At 32.5% G+C, this 20613-nt stretch overlaps 3 protein-coding genes and 2 non-coding genes across 10 annotated transcripts; 3 read left to right on the forward strand and 2 right to left on the reverse strand.

Moving 5' to 3' along the window:
- Nucleotides 1–449: 449 nt before the first annotated feature.
- On the reverse strand, nt 450–8075 carry LOC137828090 (uncharacterized). 6 transcript variants are annotated; one of them, XM_068634512.1, is made up of 3 exons: nt 7980–8075; nt 3502–3562; nt 450–1654 (listed from the first exon to the last, which is right to left on the reverse strand). In XM_068634512.1, exon 3 carries the CDS (start codon nt 1593–1595, stop codon nt 684–686), a length of 912 nt encoding a protein of 303 aa, XP_068490613.1. In that variant the 5' UTR covers nt 1596–1654; nt 3502–3562; nt 7980–8075; the 3' UTR covers nt 450–683. The 6 variants fall into 6 exon arrangements, with proteins under 6 accessions (XP_068490613.1, XP_068490616.1, XP_068490611.1 ...); XM_068634515.1 differs by having other exon boundaries at nt 450–1620; nt 7980–8074; XM_068634510.1 differs by lacking the exon at nt 7980–8075 and adding an exon at nt 3702–3838.
- Nucleotides 6029–7973, reverse strand: LOC137828089 (pentatricopeptide repeat-containing protein At5g04780, mitochondrial-like). The gene has a single exon (XM_068634509.1). The coding sequence runs from the start codon at nt 7889–7891 to the stop codon at nt 6041–6043; it is 1851 nt and encodes a 616-aa protein (XP_068490610.1). The 5' UTR covers nt 7892–7973; the 3' UTR covers nt 6029–6040.
- A 1211-nt stretch (nt 8076–9286) lies between the features above and the next one.
- On the forward strand, nt 9287–9358 carry TRNAK-UUU (transfer RNA lysine (anticodon UUU)). The gene has a single exon. It is a non-coding gene; the product is annotated as a tRNA-Lys (tRNA).
- Nucleotides 9359–10425: 1067 nt separating this feature from the next.
- TRNAK-UUU (transfer RNA lysine (anticodon UUU)) lies at nt 10426–10495 on the forward strand. The gene has a single exon. It is a non-coding gene; the product is annotated as a tRNA-Lys (tRNA).
- An 843-nt stretch (nt 10496–11338) lies between these two features.
- LOC137829975 (vacuolar-sorting protein BRO1) lies at nt 11339–19580 on the forward strand. The gene is made up of 8 exons (XM_068637029.1): nt 11339–12311; nt 12615–13565; nt 13658–13747; nt 14381–14449; nt 16780–16920; nt 17306–17354; nt 17612–17715; nt 18783–19580. Exons 1-8 carry the CDS (start codon nt 11628–11630, stop codon nt 19305–19307), a joined length of 2613 nt encoding a protein of 870 aa, XP_068493130.1. The 5' UTR covers nt 11339–11627; the 3' UTR covers nt 19308–19580.
- The last annotated feature ends 1033 nt before the right edge of the window (nt 19581–20613 follow it).

Raw genomic sequence — 20613 nt, forward strand, 5'->3', positions numbered from 1 at the left:
TGAACCGACTGTTAAACTAAATGAATGGAACGTCTGCTAGTTTGACTCCTTTAACATACAGATCAAATATCAGTTCAGTGTATTGAGGATTAAGAAAAGAAATTAGATGGCTAATATTATATTCAGACTAAACAATTTAAACTATTTATCTCTAATTAAAATGAAGTCGACATATCATTAAATAGAGACTATTTCAGATGATAAAAAGTCAGGGTTGAGCTTATGTCTCTTAATCTCTATGTAGTAACTATCGCTTAGAACATTCAAGATAAAAAATGGTACCTCCTAAACAGTTATTCCAAAGGTCATTGACGCCCCTGCAATGGTTACACACAGCAAGTATTCCCACGCCCATTGAATACTAAAAGTACTAGACACAAATGCTCAACTGAAACTGCATACAACGCCTACTTTGTTCATTAATAAATAAAACCAACTAAGAAAAAAAATCCCACATAAATCCTTAAAGGTATTATTTTTGTAACCATCACATGCAAGTGTCAATAACTGAATGTGGATCACATTAATGTTATCAGCCGATGATGACAAAAGACAGTTCCAACACTGTCAAATATTACATTCGACATAAACAATGAAATTGTTCATCTAACTTTAATTTGAATGTCATATAGTGTCACCTGTCAAATTGCAGTAATGAACAAACACACAACATGAAAGATAAATCAAACAATTTGGTCATCAGTATTCTCAACCATAGGTCGACTTTCATGATGATCACCATCTTCTTTCTCAGTTTCATTTTTGTCCAATCCTTCGTCATGCTTGCCATTGGATTTTGGGGAGTGCTGCTGTCGGTGATTTCTCTCATCATCCAAGTGATGCCTATGTTTGTGGTGATGGTGGTGATGGCGATGATGATGATGGCGACTGGGCTTCTTATGCATTGATCTTTTGCTTTGATCTTCAGAAGTTTCTTCTGATGACTTCGATATGCTTCTTTGACCATTACTGTTATAATCGGAATCAGACGACCTCAGCTCCACATTATGTGATCGCTTCTGATGTTTATGGTGCCTTCTGTGGCCTTTCTTACGAAGACCATCGTCACTTTTATCACTTGACAAATCAGATTCACTAGATTCTGATCGTCGATGGCGTTTGCTATGCTTTCCATGATTTCTTTTCCGAACCAGACCTTCCTCAGAGTCACTGGAATCTGATCTTGAACCTCGATCTCTCAGCCTTTTGCTTTGCTTCTTCTTTCTTCTCCTCTCCTCCTCAAAGCTACTCTCAGAGTCATCATTACTAAAATCACTAGACTCTGAGGACCATTTCTTTGTTTTCCGTTTGGATCCTTTTTCTTTCCTTTTCTCATGGTCACCAGAGTCATAGTGAGAATGCTTCCTGTGCTTCCTATGAGATCTTTTACTTGTCTTCCTACTCTCATCATCACTGTCATAATCACTGTCATTATCGAAAACTGATCTTTTTCTATGCTTTGCAACCTTTAGTTTTCTCTCTTTAGTTTCAGCAGCAGCTTCCAGCTTCTGCTCCCATTTCAAAGGGGCTTCCTTTCTCTCCATAATCTTCTTCTTCTTCTCCTCAACCATCTGGATGAATCGTTTGGTGTCCATTTATATTCCAAAACCAACTCAAAAACTGCATTTTGATCAAATGATGACCGGAAGTGCATCTCACAGAAGAGAAAAATCAAAGTTAGTTCTACAATCAAAATTTTATATTGAATATTTCAAAGGATTAGACAAACTAAAAATGCTACTTTGAACTTCGTACATATTATCCATGCAAATACTTAGCACCTGTTCTTTGTAATAAAAAAAAGAAAAAGAACTTGCCATCAAAAGCAAAGATGGTATCAAGAAATATCACATACAAAATACTCATGACCATGATGCTAAGACTTTGCCCTCATTCAGAGAATTAATCAGAAAAATATCAAACATGTGACCCTTCATCCATCTAGCTAATCAGTCATAATGTCATTTGAATTTCAAAAGGCAAGTGGGGATAGAAGGGTTTAAGGCTTATTTCTACAAAAAAGGATACATATTCTGAAGATTTCTATTACCATAACTAAAAGCAGCACTAATAACTACAGTGAAGAACTGACTTGCAGCTGAAAGCTTGCCAAAATAACACACCAGATCTGGGTAGTCAAATTGCTGGGTGTTTGTGGGTTGTGTTTGATTGTTTAGGAGAAAAGTTAAGTTTATGCTTGCCAAAATAACGTACCAGAGGTGGGTGGTCAACTGCTGGGTGCAAGTGTATAGCTAATATGATTAAAAATTATTCAAGTGGCATTTTCAGGTCGAAGGGTGGTTGGGGTTAGATTTTAGGGATTTAAATTTGGGCGTTGGCGAGGATTTCAGGGTTATAATATTTGAAACTGGAATCGGAATAGGGTAAGATCAGATGACACAAACACATAATTTCTACTTTACTCTTTAGATTTTCCAACAGTCATTTAGATTTCATATTCGCTGTTCTTCAACAATGAAGTTAAAATCAGGAAAAAAGGACAAAATATCATAAATCTAGTATGCTTTTACAAAAACATACACATGCTTATATGCATATAATTCCATATACGTGCAAACGGGTACATATTAACCATATTCAATAAATGTCATCCAAAAGTATTCATAAGAGATAACCCATCATGCATCGTCAATTAGTTCAGTACTGTTAACAAGGATAGAGAATAACAGGTGGGCGTGGGTTAGAAAAGAGAGGCTGGGTTCAAACAAAAACAGAAAAAGCAAAAAAACTGAAACCTGCCAATAACACCGAATAGCGGGTGGAAGCTTGCTAAGACAGAATAAAAGCCACACAAAAAAACTTCAACAATCACTGACTTCAAAAGTAGGTCAAGACTGGGCCCTAACTTTAAAACTGTGTGATTGTGAAATCATAAGATCAAACATACAGCTCGACTCTCAATTTTAAAACAATTTCATTCAGCCTAAAACTTCACGAGCAATAAGAACTGTTCAGAGGGATTAAAATTATCAGATGACAAAATTCTACAATTGCAATCCCAATTTTAACAACCATGTTCATCAATTCTGCCATGGCCGCTGCTTCTACAATGGAAGCCACACAAAAGGCAGTCACCAAATCCCACAACAGGAAATCCAAAACTTTTCCACACCAACCTCAAATGCTAAAACACTATAACAGAAGACGATTTATCATAAAATCCCCCTCTCTCACTCTTATGCGAGAGAAAAGAGAACTGTAAGACATGGATCCTCCTGGCTTGACAAACACTTCTATCTACTAAAGAAAAAAAAAACTTTTTTTTCTAAACCCTTGTCGTAATATTAAGACAAACATTAAAAAAACACACAATAGAAGAAGAAAGATACCATCTCATGATGAAATGTGTCATAGCAAGTTAGTAGACGTTGCGTAAATGATAAATCACACAAGAATTTCCAAAATCCCAATACACAATCAAATAATCAATATTTCAAATACAAACAAAATCCCCTGGATATTTTCTCCTTCCTTTCTTACCTTATATGTGAAAGAAGAAACCCTGCAGCAGCAGTCTACCCCGAATCGAGTACGGATAAATCTGCGTCGAATCAAATCAAATCAACAGTTGAAAACTGAAAAGAATTGAGAAACAAAAATCGCAACTAAGGAACCTAAAGAAAGGGGGAAAAAGATCGATGGAGCGGAGAGAATTGAAATTGAAAGAGAAGTGGTAGTACCTGAAGGAAGTAGAAGATGAAGAAAGTAGATATGAAGATTGGGATTTAGGGTTAGGGTTGGGGTAGGGCTTGCTGCTTCCAGAAAGGTCTAATATGAAGAGAAACAGCAATGTTTAATTCGATTTATAAAAAGTTTTCTCTCATCTTGAACCGGACCGGATTCTTTCACGCGCCCAGAGGTCGGTGACCACGCGGACGCGGTTCACGCCACAGGTAGTTCTATGATTTTATTAAAATTAAAATAACTTTAAAAAGGTATAAATAATTGGAATAAAGGCATATATTTCATGTAAAAAAACTTTTAATATATATATTGATCCATTTCTACAGGTTTAAAAATCTTCATTTGAGGCAAAGTAAACATGATTAGTGTAATTTAATTTTTATTCAATTTAATTAACACTGTTGAAATTGAAGAACTTTTCCTTAGATATTCTAGTGTATTTTTAGATAAATGTATTTATAATAATTAAATATTTTAGTTCGCTCAATAATAATGAATTTATTATTATGTTGTTGAGAGACATGAACTGTAAAAACAACTTAAGGTAATGTTTGATAATATTTTACTCTTTGTCATTGTGTATAAAAATCTATTAAAAGGAAAAATATTTTTTTTAAAACATTAAATTTAAAATAATGAATGAATGCTCGTTAATCTAATAACAAACTTAACTACATTTTAATATTAATAGTTTTTTTTTGTTAAAACTTCTTCTTAAAATAGAATATATTTTGCATAAATAAAATTAACACTGTGTTTAATATTTTTCATTTTGTTGTTTATAATTTAATATTATTAAAATAAAAAAAATTGAATAGCGTATTATAAAATAAAAAATGTTTTTTATGACCATAAACAATAATAAATTTCTTTATTAAATGTTGATTATATTTGAGATTTGGAATATGTCTAGTTGGAAAATATATTACTTTTTTCAAACTTATATTGATATTTTGCAGATTCGATGTGACTTAGTTGAGATGAAGAAAAACATTTAGAATATTATACTATATTAGTTTGTGTTTGCATAATCAATATAATTTTTTGAAATATATGCTAACATTATTATTAATAATGTTAGTAATATAGTAATATATCAATTATTAATAATAATAATATTTTGTTTTTTTTCTATGTGGATTATAAACATGATCTTGTTTTAATTAATTAGATTCATTTAGTCTTATATTTATTATTTATTTTCTCTTCTTAAAAGAGATAGATACAAGAGAAAATAATTGGTTAATGATAGACATATTCACTACCTCTACAAGCTTTTTTTTTTCTCTATAGTAAACTAAGATATAATTAACAAAAAAAATACACTTAGTTATCTAAAAGAACTTGTTAAAAAGTATCAAGATACTCTTTATGTAAATAAAACACATTGAAATCACACATGAAAACAATTTTACAAGATATTAATTTCTATATAAAAAAAATCAACTTCAATTACTATTCTGAAAGGAAGATAAATAATGCAAGGTGCAATAAAACTTAACATTATCTTTTGTGTTCTGAACATAAAAACAAACACAAGTTATTTATTATATAAACACAAGTTATCTTTTCATATAATTATGTTTAATAGTAAAATTAAATAAATAATATTATTATTCAGACAGAACATGTAAGAAGACACATAAATTTTACGTAAAAAAAAATCAACAAACAAATTTACAAAATAAAGGAATAATTTCTGTTTTTAAATAAGGTTTTCATTTTTTGAAATTTAAAATTATTAATTATTCTTTTAAAATGGATTTTTTTTTAGTTTTTGTATTTTTTTAAAAAAAATCTATTTATTCAAAATTTATAAACACTGTTGTATCCGGAAAAATGAGAAATGAAAGAAATAAGGAGAAAAATGAAATTATTTAAATTTAGAATAAAAAAGTAAAAATAAAAAAGATAAATAAATTTATTTATAATGAATATTTTTATTTTCATAGTACTAACTTAATTATTTAGTTTATTATAATAAAAATTATTTTAATATTAATTACATAATTAATTATGATTTTAAATATTTTATTAATATTTATAGACATAATAAAATATAATGGATAAGATATTCAGTTTCCCGCAATTTTTTTAATCATTTGTGAAAAGAATGAAAGTTTTGGGTTTTTTAATATTTTTTTTTAGTAATTATACAGATCTTTTTCAAATTTTACATTTTTGTCTTCTAAATTCGACGTGAATCAGTTTAAAGACAAACTTCTCCTTGTGATTGACAAAGTCGTTCAATTACCACACCTGCCCCAACCTGCCCCCTAAAGTCAATCAATGCGCTAGTTGGAGTTAAAAAAGAAGAGAAATATATGTCAGAACTTCACCAAAAATCTTGACATGAACAAAATCCATCCTTAAAGTGGTGAAAACGGTTTGTATCTCGAACAATAATCTCCCTGCTAGTAAACTTGGACATAAGTTTCATAAAAATGTGGCAATCACCACAAATTCTGAGGTTTTTTATAATCCTAATTGGTATACAACTAGGCAAACACATCAATCCAAATGTAATAGCAAGCTTCTCACTGTGGTGCCTCAAAAGCATCTGTTTCCTACTCTCTTCCACATCGTGTAGGTCATTACTGGTATCAACTTTGTAATTTAGCTTCTTCAACTCCACCACCAAATCATCCAACTTGGCATAAATCTCATCAATTTGTGGATGATTTCTCTCACCGACAGTAAATGAATGAACTTTATTCTTAATTTCAATCCAACTTGTACCTCTCTCCTTTTTCAGATCATTCTCTCGAAGAAGCTTCCTTGCTCTTGCAACTTCGTCCCACTTTTCATTAGCTGCATATATATTTGCTAGCAAGATGTGGTTTCCTGCATTATTAGGTTCCATTTCAAACAGATGCTTGGCTGCAATCTCAGCAAGCTCAATATTGCCATAAACTCTACAAGAAGCTAAAAGTGAACCCCACATAGAAGAAGTTGCATTAAATGGCATTCTTTCTATCAATTCATAAGCCTTGTGAACCAGTCCTGCTCGACCAAAAATATCAACCATACATGAGTAGTGAAGGACACTCGGTGAAAGTTTGTGCTGCCTAACCATGAGATCAAAATATTTCTGTCCTTCTTCATGTAAACCCATATGACTGCATGCATTTAGTATTGATACATATGTTACATCATCAGGAAAGAGGCCCCTCTGCTGCATTTTTTCGAATAAGACCATAGCCTCGGGTGCATGAGCATGTCTAGCAAACCCAGAAATCATTGCATTCCACAAAACAATGCTCCAAACCTCCATCACACCTTGAAACGCAAGATATGCTTCCCTTATGCAGCCACATTTGGCATACATGTCTATAAGGGAGGAAGAAACATATATGTTTGACCCAAATCCAGACTTATGTGAAATGGCATGAAGTTGCTTCCCTTCAACCAAAGTTGCCAGACCTGCACAAGCACTAACAGCAGATGAAATCATAAAAGGGTCCTGCTCGAAACCCATAAACTGAGCATTGTGAAAAAGCAACAACGTCTCCTCATGAAACCCATTTTGCACATATCCAGCCATCATTGAACTCCATGTAACAGCATTCTTTTCAGGCATACTATCAAATATCTGACTTGCATATTTTATTGAAGAGAACTTAGCATAAACATGGAGTAAAGCAGTTCCAACAAAACAATTTGAATCTATAGCAGCCTTAATCGAAAAAGCATGCAACTGCATGCACTCAAGTATAGCATATTTGAAGGCACACTTGCATAGAACACTTGAAATGGTAAATTCATTGAACGGGGTTCCTTCTCTTTGCATTTGAATGAAAAGAGTTAGAGCTTCCTCCTGACCCTCGGCATTATGGGTAAGTGCTCCAATTATGGTATTCCATGAAACTAAGCTTTTCACTGGCATTTCATTGAATTTTTTGCGTGCACTATCAACTAAAGAACATTTAGAGTACATATTAATCAGCATATTTGATGTTAACACATCCATTTCCCAGCCAACACGAATAACCTGAGCATGACATGCTCTTCCTCCCACTGATGATCTTGTTTTTGCACATAACTGCAAAAGATAGTGCAAATTTGACACATGAACTACATTTTCAACCAATGAGGGCTCCGGTTTATCCTCATAAATAACTGATAATTTCCTAATATGGATTCCATAACAATCACAAAATCTCTCACACCTTCTCAATGTTTTCATACCATTCTTGCTAAAGAAATTGAAATTGAAATTGAAAGAAAGATCGATGGAGCGGAGAGAATTGAAATTGAAAGAGAAGTGGTAGTACCTGAAGGAAGTAGAAGATGAAGAAAGTAGATATGATGATTGGGAATTAGGGTTAGGGTTAGGGTTGGGGTAGCTGCTTCCAGAAAGGTCTAATATGAAGAGAAACAGCAATGTTCAATTCGATTTATAAAAAGTTTTCTCTCATCTTGAACCGGACCGGATTCTTTATAAAATGTATTTAAAATAATTAAATATTTTAGTTCGCTCAATAATAATGAATTTATTATTATGTTGTTGAGAGACATGAACTGTAAAAACAACTTAAGGTAATGTTTGATAATATTTTACTCTACAACTTTATTGTTGTCACTGTGTATATAAATCTATTAAAAGGAATAATATTTTTTTTAAACATAAAATTTAAAATAATTAATGAATGCTCGTTGATCAATAGCAAACTTAAACTACATTTTAATACTAGTAGTTTTTTTTGTTAAAACTTCTTACAAAATAATATTTTTTGCATAAATAAAATTAACACTGTGTTTAATATTTTTTATGTGTTGTTTATAATTAAATATTATTAAAATAAATAAAAAATTGAATAGCTTGTTATAAAATAAAATATGTTTTTTATGACCATAAGCAATAATAAATTTATTTATTAAATGTTGATTATATTTGAGATTTGGAATATGTCTACTTGGATATAAAACGTTAAAAATACTATATTTAGCATTAGATATAAATTGAATAAAAATAAAAATTTAGTATTAAAAAATTTAGAGATTTTGCAATATGTTATCTAAAATTATTAAATTAAAGGTACAAATTTTAAATTTTAAATTTAAATTCACGTTGAGATTTAAAATTGTGTGAAACAAAGAAAAATTAGCATCCATGTTTATTTAGAAGTTTAACACATAAACTCTACTCTAATAATCGTAGGATAAAAGTTTCCTCCTCAATTCATGTATTTAATAAATACATTCTCATGTATCATCCAAAAACTTGAGAGATCACTTAAATAAATTTTATATATCTATATCCTTTATAAACATTGTATTTAAACCATTTCATCATATCGTATATTATTTAAATTATAAGTGTCAACACCTATTTATACAAAACATCATTTAATTTTCACAAACTATAAAATTTCAAGAATTAACCGAAAAAAAAACATTCAAAATGATAAAATGATCACCAAAAAACTGTTTTTGTTAACTTAAAACCATTGGATAATATTGGAAATTTTGCCTCAAATTAAAAAAAAATGCATTTTGCATAATTATATTTGTATTTCAATTATTTAAATTGAAAATTCAAAATGACACTTTTGTTAAATACACTTCTCAAAATTATAGAGCCGACTTAGTTCAGTGGTAGAGCGCGTGGCTTTTAACCACGTGGTCGTGGGTTTGATCCCCACAGTCGGCGTCTTATGTTTTAATGTTTTAATTGCATAATGATATCTACCATAAAAAATTTGTCCAGTTTTTGATATATACGAACATGTAATGTTACAAGGTCAAGTTTTAATTAGTTTTTCTAACCTAATTCATTAACAACATTTCATAATGGTTAAGATTTCTTAATACATGTATCTTGCACCCCAATAAATGGATAAACCAAAGACTAAATAAGTTGAGATGAACTTTTTTCTTAATTGACAAGACTAATAGTAAGCTCAAACAAGAGAAAAAAATAAATTTGAAATATTATTGTAGCAAAATGCCACTTATATATAATGCATATTATAATTGATCATATACCTTCATAACATGTACAATTAATAATATCATTAATACATGTATAAAATCATGTCATAATATAAAGTCATCACATTTCAACATGTTGTCGTGTAGGTGAACTTCTTTTACTTGAGCGACCTTTCTCCATAAGTAAGACATCAACCATATTATTGCTTAAACAGTCTCATTAATGCTAACGTGAGATTCACTTATTGGAAATATTAACAAGTTCCAAAGTCATTTTCATCGCCATTAGATGTTTGAACATCCATCCAACACTCAATCATGTAGTACACACATCATGCATTGTGAATCGTTTAAAACATGTGTGCACATCATCTTTGTTACGCTTAAGCATTTAGAATAGTGTTTGAGCCATAAACCATACATTTAAGTTCATTTATATAATGTTTGACTGATATGTTTCAGAAGAAAAAAATAATTGTTTCAATTTTTTCGATTAGAGTACGAGTCATCACTTAAGTTATCTCACACCACTTGAGTGATACATAAGAATACATCTCACACGTAAAACATTTACTCCCTTTTATAGATTAAACTTCATAAATATAATATTAACTTCACTTAATTGTATTGAATTTTAGAGATATAATATTAATTCATTTTTATATAGATTAAATTTTAGAAATATAATATTTGTATTTCTGCATAATTATACTTGTATTTCAATCATTTAAATTGAAAATTTAAGATGACACTTTTGTTAAATAAACTCATTTAAAATTATAGAGCTGACTTAGCTCAGTGGTAGAGCGTGTGGCTTTTAACCATATGGTTGTGGGTTCGAACCCCACAGTCTAAATCTTTTTTTCCTTAATTGACAGACTAGTAATAGTGAGCTCAAACAAGAGAAGAAAACAAATTTGAAATATTATTATAGCAAAATGCCACTTATATATAATGCATGTCATAATATAAAGTCATCACCATACATTTAAGTGTATTTATATAATGTTTGACGAATATGTTTTAAGAGAAAAAATAAAATAAAAATAATCGTTTCAATATTTTTCTCTATTAGAGTACACACCACACCACTTGAGCGATACATAAGAATACATCTCACACGTAAAAAGAATGATCACATAGTAAAAATTAACATTAACTCCTTTTATAGATTGAACTTTATAAATATAATATTAACTCCACTCAATTGTATTGAATTTAGAAATATAATATTAACTCTTTTTTACATAGATTAAATTTTAGAAATATAATATTTTCCTAAGTGTATTTTAACCAACAAGAATCTTACAACAACAATATATTTCTCTCAACCATCCATTTAGGAGAAGATAAAGAAAATTAAAATTTAAGTAGAATTGAATATACTTATCAAAACTAAGCCTTGCGTGATTTAAATAAGACTACACTCTTTAAACTCGTCAATAATTTAGTTTGCAATTTGTTTTTTAAAGGAAAACCTCATTTTTATTATAGAGACGTTTTATTAATCTGATTATACGGTTGTTGAAACTTAAATACATACATATACGTGTGTGTGGAGGTATAGATACCAATACTCTAAATAGACACGTTACTTTTTAACCATTTTTATAAGTAATCGTTTATTGAAAATATTATTTGCATTATCACATCAGATTAAACTATTATTATTATTATTATTATTTAAAATAGAAAATATGTTTGTTTGAGAAGAAGAAGGTGACAAAGGTTGAAGTTGGAGTGCGGGTCAGAGAAAGTGAAAGAAATAAACAAGAAATTTCTTCACAACCTTAATCGTTAAGAATTTATCCCGATTTAATATCTTTGAAAAATTCTGTTTCTGAATTCTCCGCGTTTGTGAGAAATTCTAAACCCTCTAACGGGGCATGTAATTGATTGGTCACAGTGTCAGTCATATACCTCTGAGAGAGAGGAAGAGGGCAATTAACTTAACGCCGTAATCAATCCAAACTTTCTAGAATCTTCTCATGGCCGCGTCGCCCTCCTCCTCCACCGCGGCCTCCGCCAACATCGTGCTCGCGATCTTCGAGAAGAAGACCAACACCGTCGATCTGTATCGGCCACTACGCAATTACGTGGCGTTTCACTACTCCGAGCGCGAAGCGCAGAACCTCGAAGACGATCTCCAAACCCTAAAGCAACTGCGCTCCGACCTCGAACGTCACACCGATCCGTCCCTACCGGCGCGCCGCGATCTCCTCCAAACCTACTTCAAATCTCTTTGCCTTGTTGAGACGCGCTTCCCAATCTCCCCCGACCCTGGCCACGTCAACGCCCTCACCTTTGTCTGGTTCGATGCCTTCAAGCCAAAGCAGAAGGCCTCGCAGCAGAACATTCACCTCGAGAAGGCCTCCGTGCTCTTCAATATGGGCGCCGTTTACAGTCAGATTGGATGTTCCTACGATCGCAACACCGTTGACGGCCGCCGCCAGGCCTCGCATGCCTTCATTGCTGCTGCCGGTTCCTTTGCCTTCCTCCGCGACAACGCCTCCATGAAGGCGTCCGTTGGGAACTCCACCACCGTTGATTTGTCCGTTGAGTGTGCCGGGATGCTGGAGAAGCTCATGCTCGCGCAGGCGCAAGAGTGCGTCTTCGAGAACACCATTGCTAAAGGGAGCACTCCCGGTGTCTGTGCCAAGATCTCCAGACAGGTTCGTTGCTAATCAGTTTTAGGTTTTCACTTGTAGTCATTCTTTCAAGTTTGATGGTTGAAGGACTCTGGACCATCCAGTAGGATCAATAGGCCTTCCTTGGGTACAGTGGTTTCTTGAGTTCGTTTCAAGCTTTAGGACTTTTTAGCAAGTATACTTTTAAGTATGAATCGTGAATGATACTTTTTTTTCAAATGCTGATTGTTTGATTGCTCTGATCACTGATTTCTTGATATTTTGTTGTGTCACTTGTTTTGTTTTTTGGATGAGAACTGACTTGTAGTTGATATGTTATACCTGTAGGTTGGGATATATTACGAGGAAGCTTTAGCTGCGCTGAATGTTGCACCTTTGAGCCAGCATTTTGAAAAGTCCTGGATAGTTCATGTACAGTTAAAGGCGGCACTGTTCTATGCAGAAGCTTGTTATAGGTATGGATTGGAGCTGCATGATAAAGAGGAAATAGCTGAGGAGATTGCACGACTGCGGAGTGCTGTTAATGTGTTGACTGAGGCGAAGAAGAGCTCTAAGGGTGCTGCGGTGCAAATTCTTGATGCAATTGGCAAGTTAGAGGCCAATATTAACCGGAACCTTGAAAGAGCTGTCAAGGAGAATGATAGGGTTTATCTCATGAGAGTTCCTCCGCCAAGTTCATTATCGCCCCTTCCAGCATTTTCTATGGTGAAGCCCATGGCAATGAATGAGGTGCTGGATGCAAGCAAAGAGAAGATGTTTGCGAGTCTTGTTCCGGACAGCAGTGCAAAGGCCCTCTCCCGCTATACTGAAATGGTAGATGATGTTATAAGAACACAGGCTGAAAAGTTGCAGCAAGCTAGTGAGCTAACCCGAGTTAGGCTTAAGGAAATGGAACTTCCGGATTCCATTCTTGCTTTGGAAGGGAATTTTACTCTTCCAACAGGTCTCAAAGAAGATGTGGAGGCTGTGCAGATCAGTGGGGGCCCTGCTGGTTTGGAAGCAGAGTTGCAGCAACTTAAGGACCTAAGGAGGGTGAATCAAGAGTTGCTGGTCCAGACTGAGGAATTGTTGCAGAAGGAAGCAAGAGAAGATTCTCAATTTAGAAGTCAATTTGGCACAAAATGGACCAGGCCCCAGTCAAGCACCTTGACTAAAAACTTGCAGGATAGGCTCAACAGGTTTGCAGGTAACTTGAAGCAAGCTGCTGAAAGTGATGGCAGGATTGAGCGATCAGTTAGAGAACATTCAGCACTCATGTCAATCCTTGATGCCCGTCCGGTAAAGTGTTGTACTGTTTGTTATGGATTATCTGCTTCTCAGTGTCTTCGGACTACATTGTTAAGTCATTGAATATCTGTTTTTTTAATCAGATTGAATCTGCCCTTCCAAGCTTGGCAAGGCCGATTATGTCTTTTGATCAAAATGAAGATGCTATTGTGGGGTCTCTCAAGCAAAGTTTGGTATGCTGGTTTTGATCTTGTTATTGTTTTATTATGATTTCTGACTTCTTAGAAATAAAATCTATAACATTTTCTTGCATCCAAATTGATGCAGTTGTTGCATGTTGTGGTGTAGTTATCAATCTTAGTGGCCAACCCTACATTGCTATAATAGGATAGTGGATACTAGATAGCGGGTGGGAAGTTTTAGATACAAGTTAATTATCATGTATCTAACTTAGTGAGATCTTAGTGAAATTTTAAAATTTTAATCAGTACTTTATGATAAATTTCATATTATACAAGTGATCCTTTCATTTCACTCCTTTTTTAATTATAGCCTTTTTAGTGATCCTAACCTAAATCTCGTATCCACTCCCTATATATTGTGATTATAAAATTTCCAATGAACTGAGGTCTGAATGGTTTCTTTGTAGCTAAGGAGTGTTTATTATAGTTAAGAAATCCAATGGCGAATTTGAGATGTGAAAATTGAATGAGTATTGTTTAGTTAGAGTTAGCAAGGCATTTTAATGTACATTCAGATTATTATGGTAAATATTTTAATTGTTTGGCAGGATGTAATGTTAAATGCAGCTACAATATTTCATTTCCTGTGTATGATTCTTGTTGCAATTGTGTTAACTAATGCAGAGGCAACTAGAAATTCTAGGAGCTCAAAGGGCTGGTCTTGAAGATATGCTTAAAGATATGAAAAGAAAGGTATGCCTGATAAACCAGATTCACATAATTAGGTTTTTTGTTCTTCCTGTAGAAGCTAAATTTCCTGTCTTATTATCCGAAGACGGGAAATATGTGGTTTTGCCTTTTCTTGAATGCTTAACATATTGGTTTTCTCATGACATTCAATGATGTTGAAGTAGTATTACACCTGTTGTTTGCATATAATGTGTGCTTCTCCGCATTCTGAATTCAACAATAAATGTCCGTGGCCCAGTATGTTTTTGGATGTTAGAGATTGTGCATGTGCAACATCCGAACGTATATTCAATGTTAGTAAAATATATTCGTGTTATGACTATTGAATGCAAAAGGAATTTATAATAAATGAAGTGTGTTAAAAGAGAGATAGATGCAAGCAAGGGATATTGAAATAGAGTCTGACCACACAATGGAGTTTGTTTCATTTACTTGATACAAAAAATACTAATAACATAGGAGAAAATTTTCCTATTAACATGATACGAGATGTGTTAGGACTTAAGCACGGAAAGCACAGTCCAAAAGACTAACCTGCTAAGTGGGAGAATTTCTAGGCTTAAGTACCTCAAACAAAATGACTTATCTCACTCAATGAGGGGTTCCAAACAATATGCCTATTAATTAAATAATGAAACAAATTAAAAAATAAATCCTAAGAGATCATCTAGGATATTCTAAAATATTTTAAGATATACAAATGATATTGCTAAAGACCCTACTCTGTCTGTAGATATATGACCAAATTATAGTATGGAAGTGGAAAATAATTCATACCTTCGAAACCAATCTTGCGAGGTTGAATTAGACTTAAACTCAAATTATAAGATAATATCGGAGTTTATTCCAGATCCATTAAAAATAGTCACCTACTGTATAATTACTCACGCACCAAGCTTATTAGTGTTGGATGTAAGGTGGTGTATTAATAAAAACCTAAGTGCCTCATTTATCAAGGATAAAACATGAAAAAAAGTATATAGGTGAGATACAATCCTCCTTTTACAAATTGGTTTTGTAGGATTTATTAGTCTATCCTAGTGAAGATAGTATAAAATCTATCACTAAACTTACATTTTAAGATAATATCAAAATCTATCCTAGCAAAATTTGTCAGGTTTATTAGTGACTCACTATGAGGTCATTATTGAACCATCCATACGTGTTTAGTTTAGCCTTGTAAACTTCATGCTCAAATAGACCTAGTCTTTAGTGTGAAAGGTATGTGTTGGTGATCTTGTCTAGAAAAATAGAAAAATGACTAAGTTAAAGTATTTAAGTGAGAGGTAATCTTCATCTTAAAAGCTGGTTTTGTGGGATTGAGTTAGGCGTAAGCCCAAATTCTAAGATATGTCATTAGATATTTTCCAACCAAGTGTATAGTCATGTTGTGTATGCTAGATAACTGAATACTTTAATGATTCTAAGCTGATGCCTTTGAAGCTATGTTGCATTATAGATTCTAGCTCATGAAATGATGTCGTACATAGATTTTTAAAAAAAAATTAAGATGCAGGTACGTGTTGTATCAACTAAAATTGATATTTATAAATTACATAAAGAGATATAAATTTTATCCACTTGTGGCCTTTCCAACTTAAGTCCCTTCTCCTTTGCTTCCTCTTCCCATATCCTTGTTGCTGCCATCTTCTACTCTCCCCCAGCACCTTCACCCTCATCTCACATTTCAGTATTTTATATGCACGATACTGAAATAAAAAATGCACCAAGTGTAGAGGCTCTATTTTCACTTCGGGTCATGCTAATCAGTGTCATGGTTAATGAATCAATATTTATATAAAGTTTTGTTGGAAATCATGTTGGGGGCGTATTGGAAATCATAGTGAGATTGCATTAGTGGCACACTTTAATAAAATCTTTCCTCTTGATTTTTGGACACTGTTTAGCATCAACCTTTCACTTTTTATTCTTGGGACCGGATTCTTCCATAAATCATTTCTTTCTTCTTATACCAAGCGATTCAAATATGGATTTTTTTATATCTGTGGTTAATGTGAGTGAGATTCCGCTCTATTTTTGGTATCAATACTCAATCATTTGAATTCATGATTCCCCCATGTGTAGTACCAAAAAAATGCTGAACCTTAATTAAGAATGATAAACAGAATTATATTGTATTTTTCTGTTTTGAACTTGTATTTTCTTAACATATTGTGCTAGATGAATTAGTGGTTTGGATTCGTTTTCTTCACTTAGTTTCAAATGTTGTGGACGTGAAGAATTTCTAGGAATGTTTCCTCTTGTGTAGCTTACCATTCATGAATGCATTACACCCAAATATTAATTTGCATATATTTGTATAAATATCACAGGATGATATATTACCAAAGTTGATGACTTCCACCGGTTCTTACGATGATCTCTTCAAGAAGGAGCTAGCAAAATATGACCATATTTGTGATGAAATAGCTCAAAATATTGAGGCACAGGAGCAATTATTGCTGCAGATCCAGGTACTGTACACCGGGAACCCATCTAAAGAGCATTTAAGAAAAGAAACATTCCCCACAATTTTTTCATTTTTTGGGACTTTCTTTTCCCATGCAGTGGCTATTCAGGGCGACTATACTTTATATTCTTGATTACCACTATAACTAATTCCTAAGACTACTTTAGCAGCGAATACACACTTCATTTTTTATTTTTCATGCTTCTTGAGAGGGTAGACTTTGCCGGGGAAGGCAAAAGTGACAAATTTTATCTGCCATTATTATACCTATTCACTGTAGAGTATTGGTTGTTGAATACTTCTTTTCTAGGTGGATCGTGTTTGTTCTAATAGACGAAGTGATAAATTTTACTGATGTGATTCTGATAATTTGTTGCCATTGTTCACAGGCTCAAAATGATGAGTTCTCTGTTATCTTCAATCTTGAAGATTACAAAGGTAGGGCCCATTTGGTTGTTTTCTAGATTATATCTGGTTTTTGTACCTTAGCATCATGTTGACAATGTTAAGTCTGTTTTCAGACTATGTTTAATACTGCACATACAATTTCATGACTGACCAGTGAACGGAAGTTTTCTCAACTGTTATTGTTGTTCATGAAACTCAGTTTTGTCTTTTACGGTCACAGTGCTCCAATTTGAGTGCACCTTTTCCTGCATCATATCATGTTCTGATGGTTTCTTATTTTATTTCAGCTTCACGTGAGAAAGCCTACAAGCAGATTGAAGCCTCCATAGCGAAATTTCGAGAGATAAAAGAAAACATCAATGAAGGGTTAAAATTCTATGTAACCCTGCAGGTAAGAACTTTTCAACTATATATGGTTTTAATTCTATTCTATAAGAATTTACTGAATCTTTAATTTTGCAATTGGATAGGAAATTTCATAATTTTTAAGACATTTAAATATGTTGCATTTGATAGATTTTATTTCAAATTATTTCATTTTTCAAATATTTTGTTTGGATAAGATAATTTAAATGTATTGAATTTTAATTTTCTTGTTTGGATAAAATATTTCAATTATCACCTAATGTAAAAAACCATTTAAATATTAAACAATTGTTAATAATTTAAGAAATCAGTATTGTTGATATTTTTTAGTCAATCTTGATTAGTGTTATTTTTAGGTCAAGATTCTGAGACTTTTTTGACCGACATTTTAAGATTTTTTTAACTTACAACGATAAGCTTTTTCTAGATTGATGTTGATCACAATTATTTAGGCTGTGACATTAATCGAGATTACTTATACGATGTTGTTGGTTGGGATTTTTTTTTTCTCCTTTTCAGTTGATGTCGGCTGATAAATTCCTTTAACTTACTGATATTGGCAAAAGAAAATTTAGTGAATGATGACCAAAAGTTTTCTCAAGTAACATTAGAAAAAAAATCCTAAAATAATAACATTGGTCTCATCAATAAAAGGAAATCAATACAAACAATGATAACAACATTATCACAACAAATGTCAACTGAAATAGCTAATGATTAAAGGGGACGTCATAATTTGGTACACATTTTTTAAGACATGTTTGCCCCTTAAGTGTTTTTTTTATATTAATTAATTTATTCATTAACTCTGTAACTTCCACAAATCACTAAGACATCTTTCTATTGGTTTTTTTGCCCCCTTATTCCTTTTGAATGTACAACTTCTACAAAACCATTGCCACTATTTATTATTATTTTTACCTTTAATTTCCCAGTTGTCTTTATATTTATCTAATATACATGTAGGCATGCAGCCTTTCTCCGCTAATGCAAATTTAAATTCTCCTAAAATTTGCTCAATAACATGGTTAGATGATACTTGTTTAAATTGAATATCATCATGCAATAATACGCAATTTCTTTGTTTGATAGGATGCAATCACAAACGTAAAGCAGCAGAGCAACGACTTTGTAATGACAAGGAACATTCAGTGCAGGGAAATGATTGATGATGTTCAGAGACAAGTGGCTGGTCTAAGTTTCCAGGACAAAAACACAGGTACTTTTAACAGCAACTACCCATCAGTGGGAAGCCAAAATCAAAGAGCCAGTACACAAACAGATCCTCGTCCACAAGCACCTTATTATCAGCCAGTTGAGCAGCCACCAGTTGCTCCCTATGGTCATCATGCACCTCCCCAATATGGTGGTCCTGCACATCATCAGCCTCCACCTCCATACCACATTCCACCATCATCAACTGCTCCATACCCACCCGCTCAGGTTCACCAGCAGCCACCGGGAAACCATGAGTATGGCCAGCCAGCATATCCAGGATGGCGTGGTCCTTACTATAATGCGCCAGCACAGCAACCTGGTTCTGTGCCGCGGCCTCCTTATACCATTCCATCTCCATATCCTCCGCCTCACCAAAGTGGTTACTATAAGCAGCAATAGTGTTTATCCGTACATCTTGTAGGATAAAGATAATATTCTTTTTCTGATGTTATCTACTAAATAAATGAGAGTCAGTCTTTTGTCTTGAAGCCTTTGCATAGCGTGAATATTGTGTTGTGTTTTTTATGGTGTGTGTTGTTTTGCATCATCATTGGATTGTGCATAATTAAGCAGATACAACCATGTGTATAGTTTGTTTGACTTGTACTTAGGGAGATTCTCCCACCTATTTAGTTCAATCTGAAGAGAAAATATAAAGCATTACTTCAATTATGACTTGTTCATTGTTCTTGTGACCTGTTGTATGTTCATTGCTTCTTTGAATTCAGATTCCGTTGTATGTTCATTGCTTTGAATTCAGATTCCGATACTTTGACGAACAAAATTTTCTTGATTTCGAGTTAATATTGATGGATAAGTTTTAGAAATTAGATTCAGTGTGTTCTGAAGATGAATTCAGATTAGATATAGTTATTGTAATCTAGTTTTGAGGACATATTCTTTAAATATTTGTGAATTAATGATATGGTGTTTGACTAAATAGATACCCTTTAATACAATATACTATTGTTATTATGTTTGGGTAATTTTTTTTATAAAGACTCTTAGGGAAAAATATTAAAAAATGAAAATGAATTACACAAATAAAAATAATTTATGTATAAAACTGATTACAAAAATTATTTTATATAATTAAGTTTTTTAATTTTTAACTTGTATATATTAATTTTAACTTATAATATATATAATATATATATATATATATTTATTGATGTTTAAAATAAGTTTCAATATTTTTCATAACCTTTATGATTTAATTATATATAATAATAAAATTGGTTTATTATATAGCAAAATTGAGTTGATTTAATGTTACTTATCTATGCATGGAATGATGATTAGATGATATGAGGTTAAAAAGGGGGACTATTTTTTTTAATTAAATATAAATAATGAAATGAGGAGGTGGATGTTGGACTTCAGTGGTTAATTAGTTCTCAAATGTTGATGTATATGTAGGACTTTGCAATTGGATAAATCTTCTTGGCAGGAATTGTTTAGGGCAATAAGGTCGTCCATAGAAGTTTTGAGAGTAAGGTAAAGCTTTTACAGCAATTTAATGTAGTAAATTACTAATCTTTTATACTATTTTTATAACTTTTATGATGTAAAATCACTTATTCAAGTTTTATAATTATAATAAGAGATTACAAAGAATTTTATAATTATAAAGAAAGAAAATAACCAGCCAACACTAGGAGTCTCAACACTGAGGTCAACTCCATTTTTATATGGTAAATTTGGC

This window comes from Phaseolus vulgaris, chromosome 7 (genome assembly GCF_000499845.2).
Source record: "Phaseolus vulgaris cultivar G19833 chromosome 7, P. vulgaris v2.0, whole genome shotgun sequence".
Classification (NCBI taxonomy): Eukaryota; Viridiplantae; Streptophyta; class Magnoliopsida; order Fabales; family Fabaceae; genus Phaseolus; species Phaseolus vulgaris.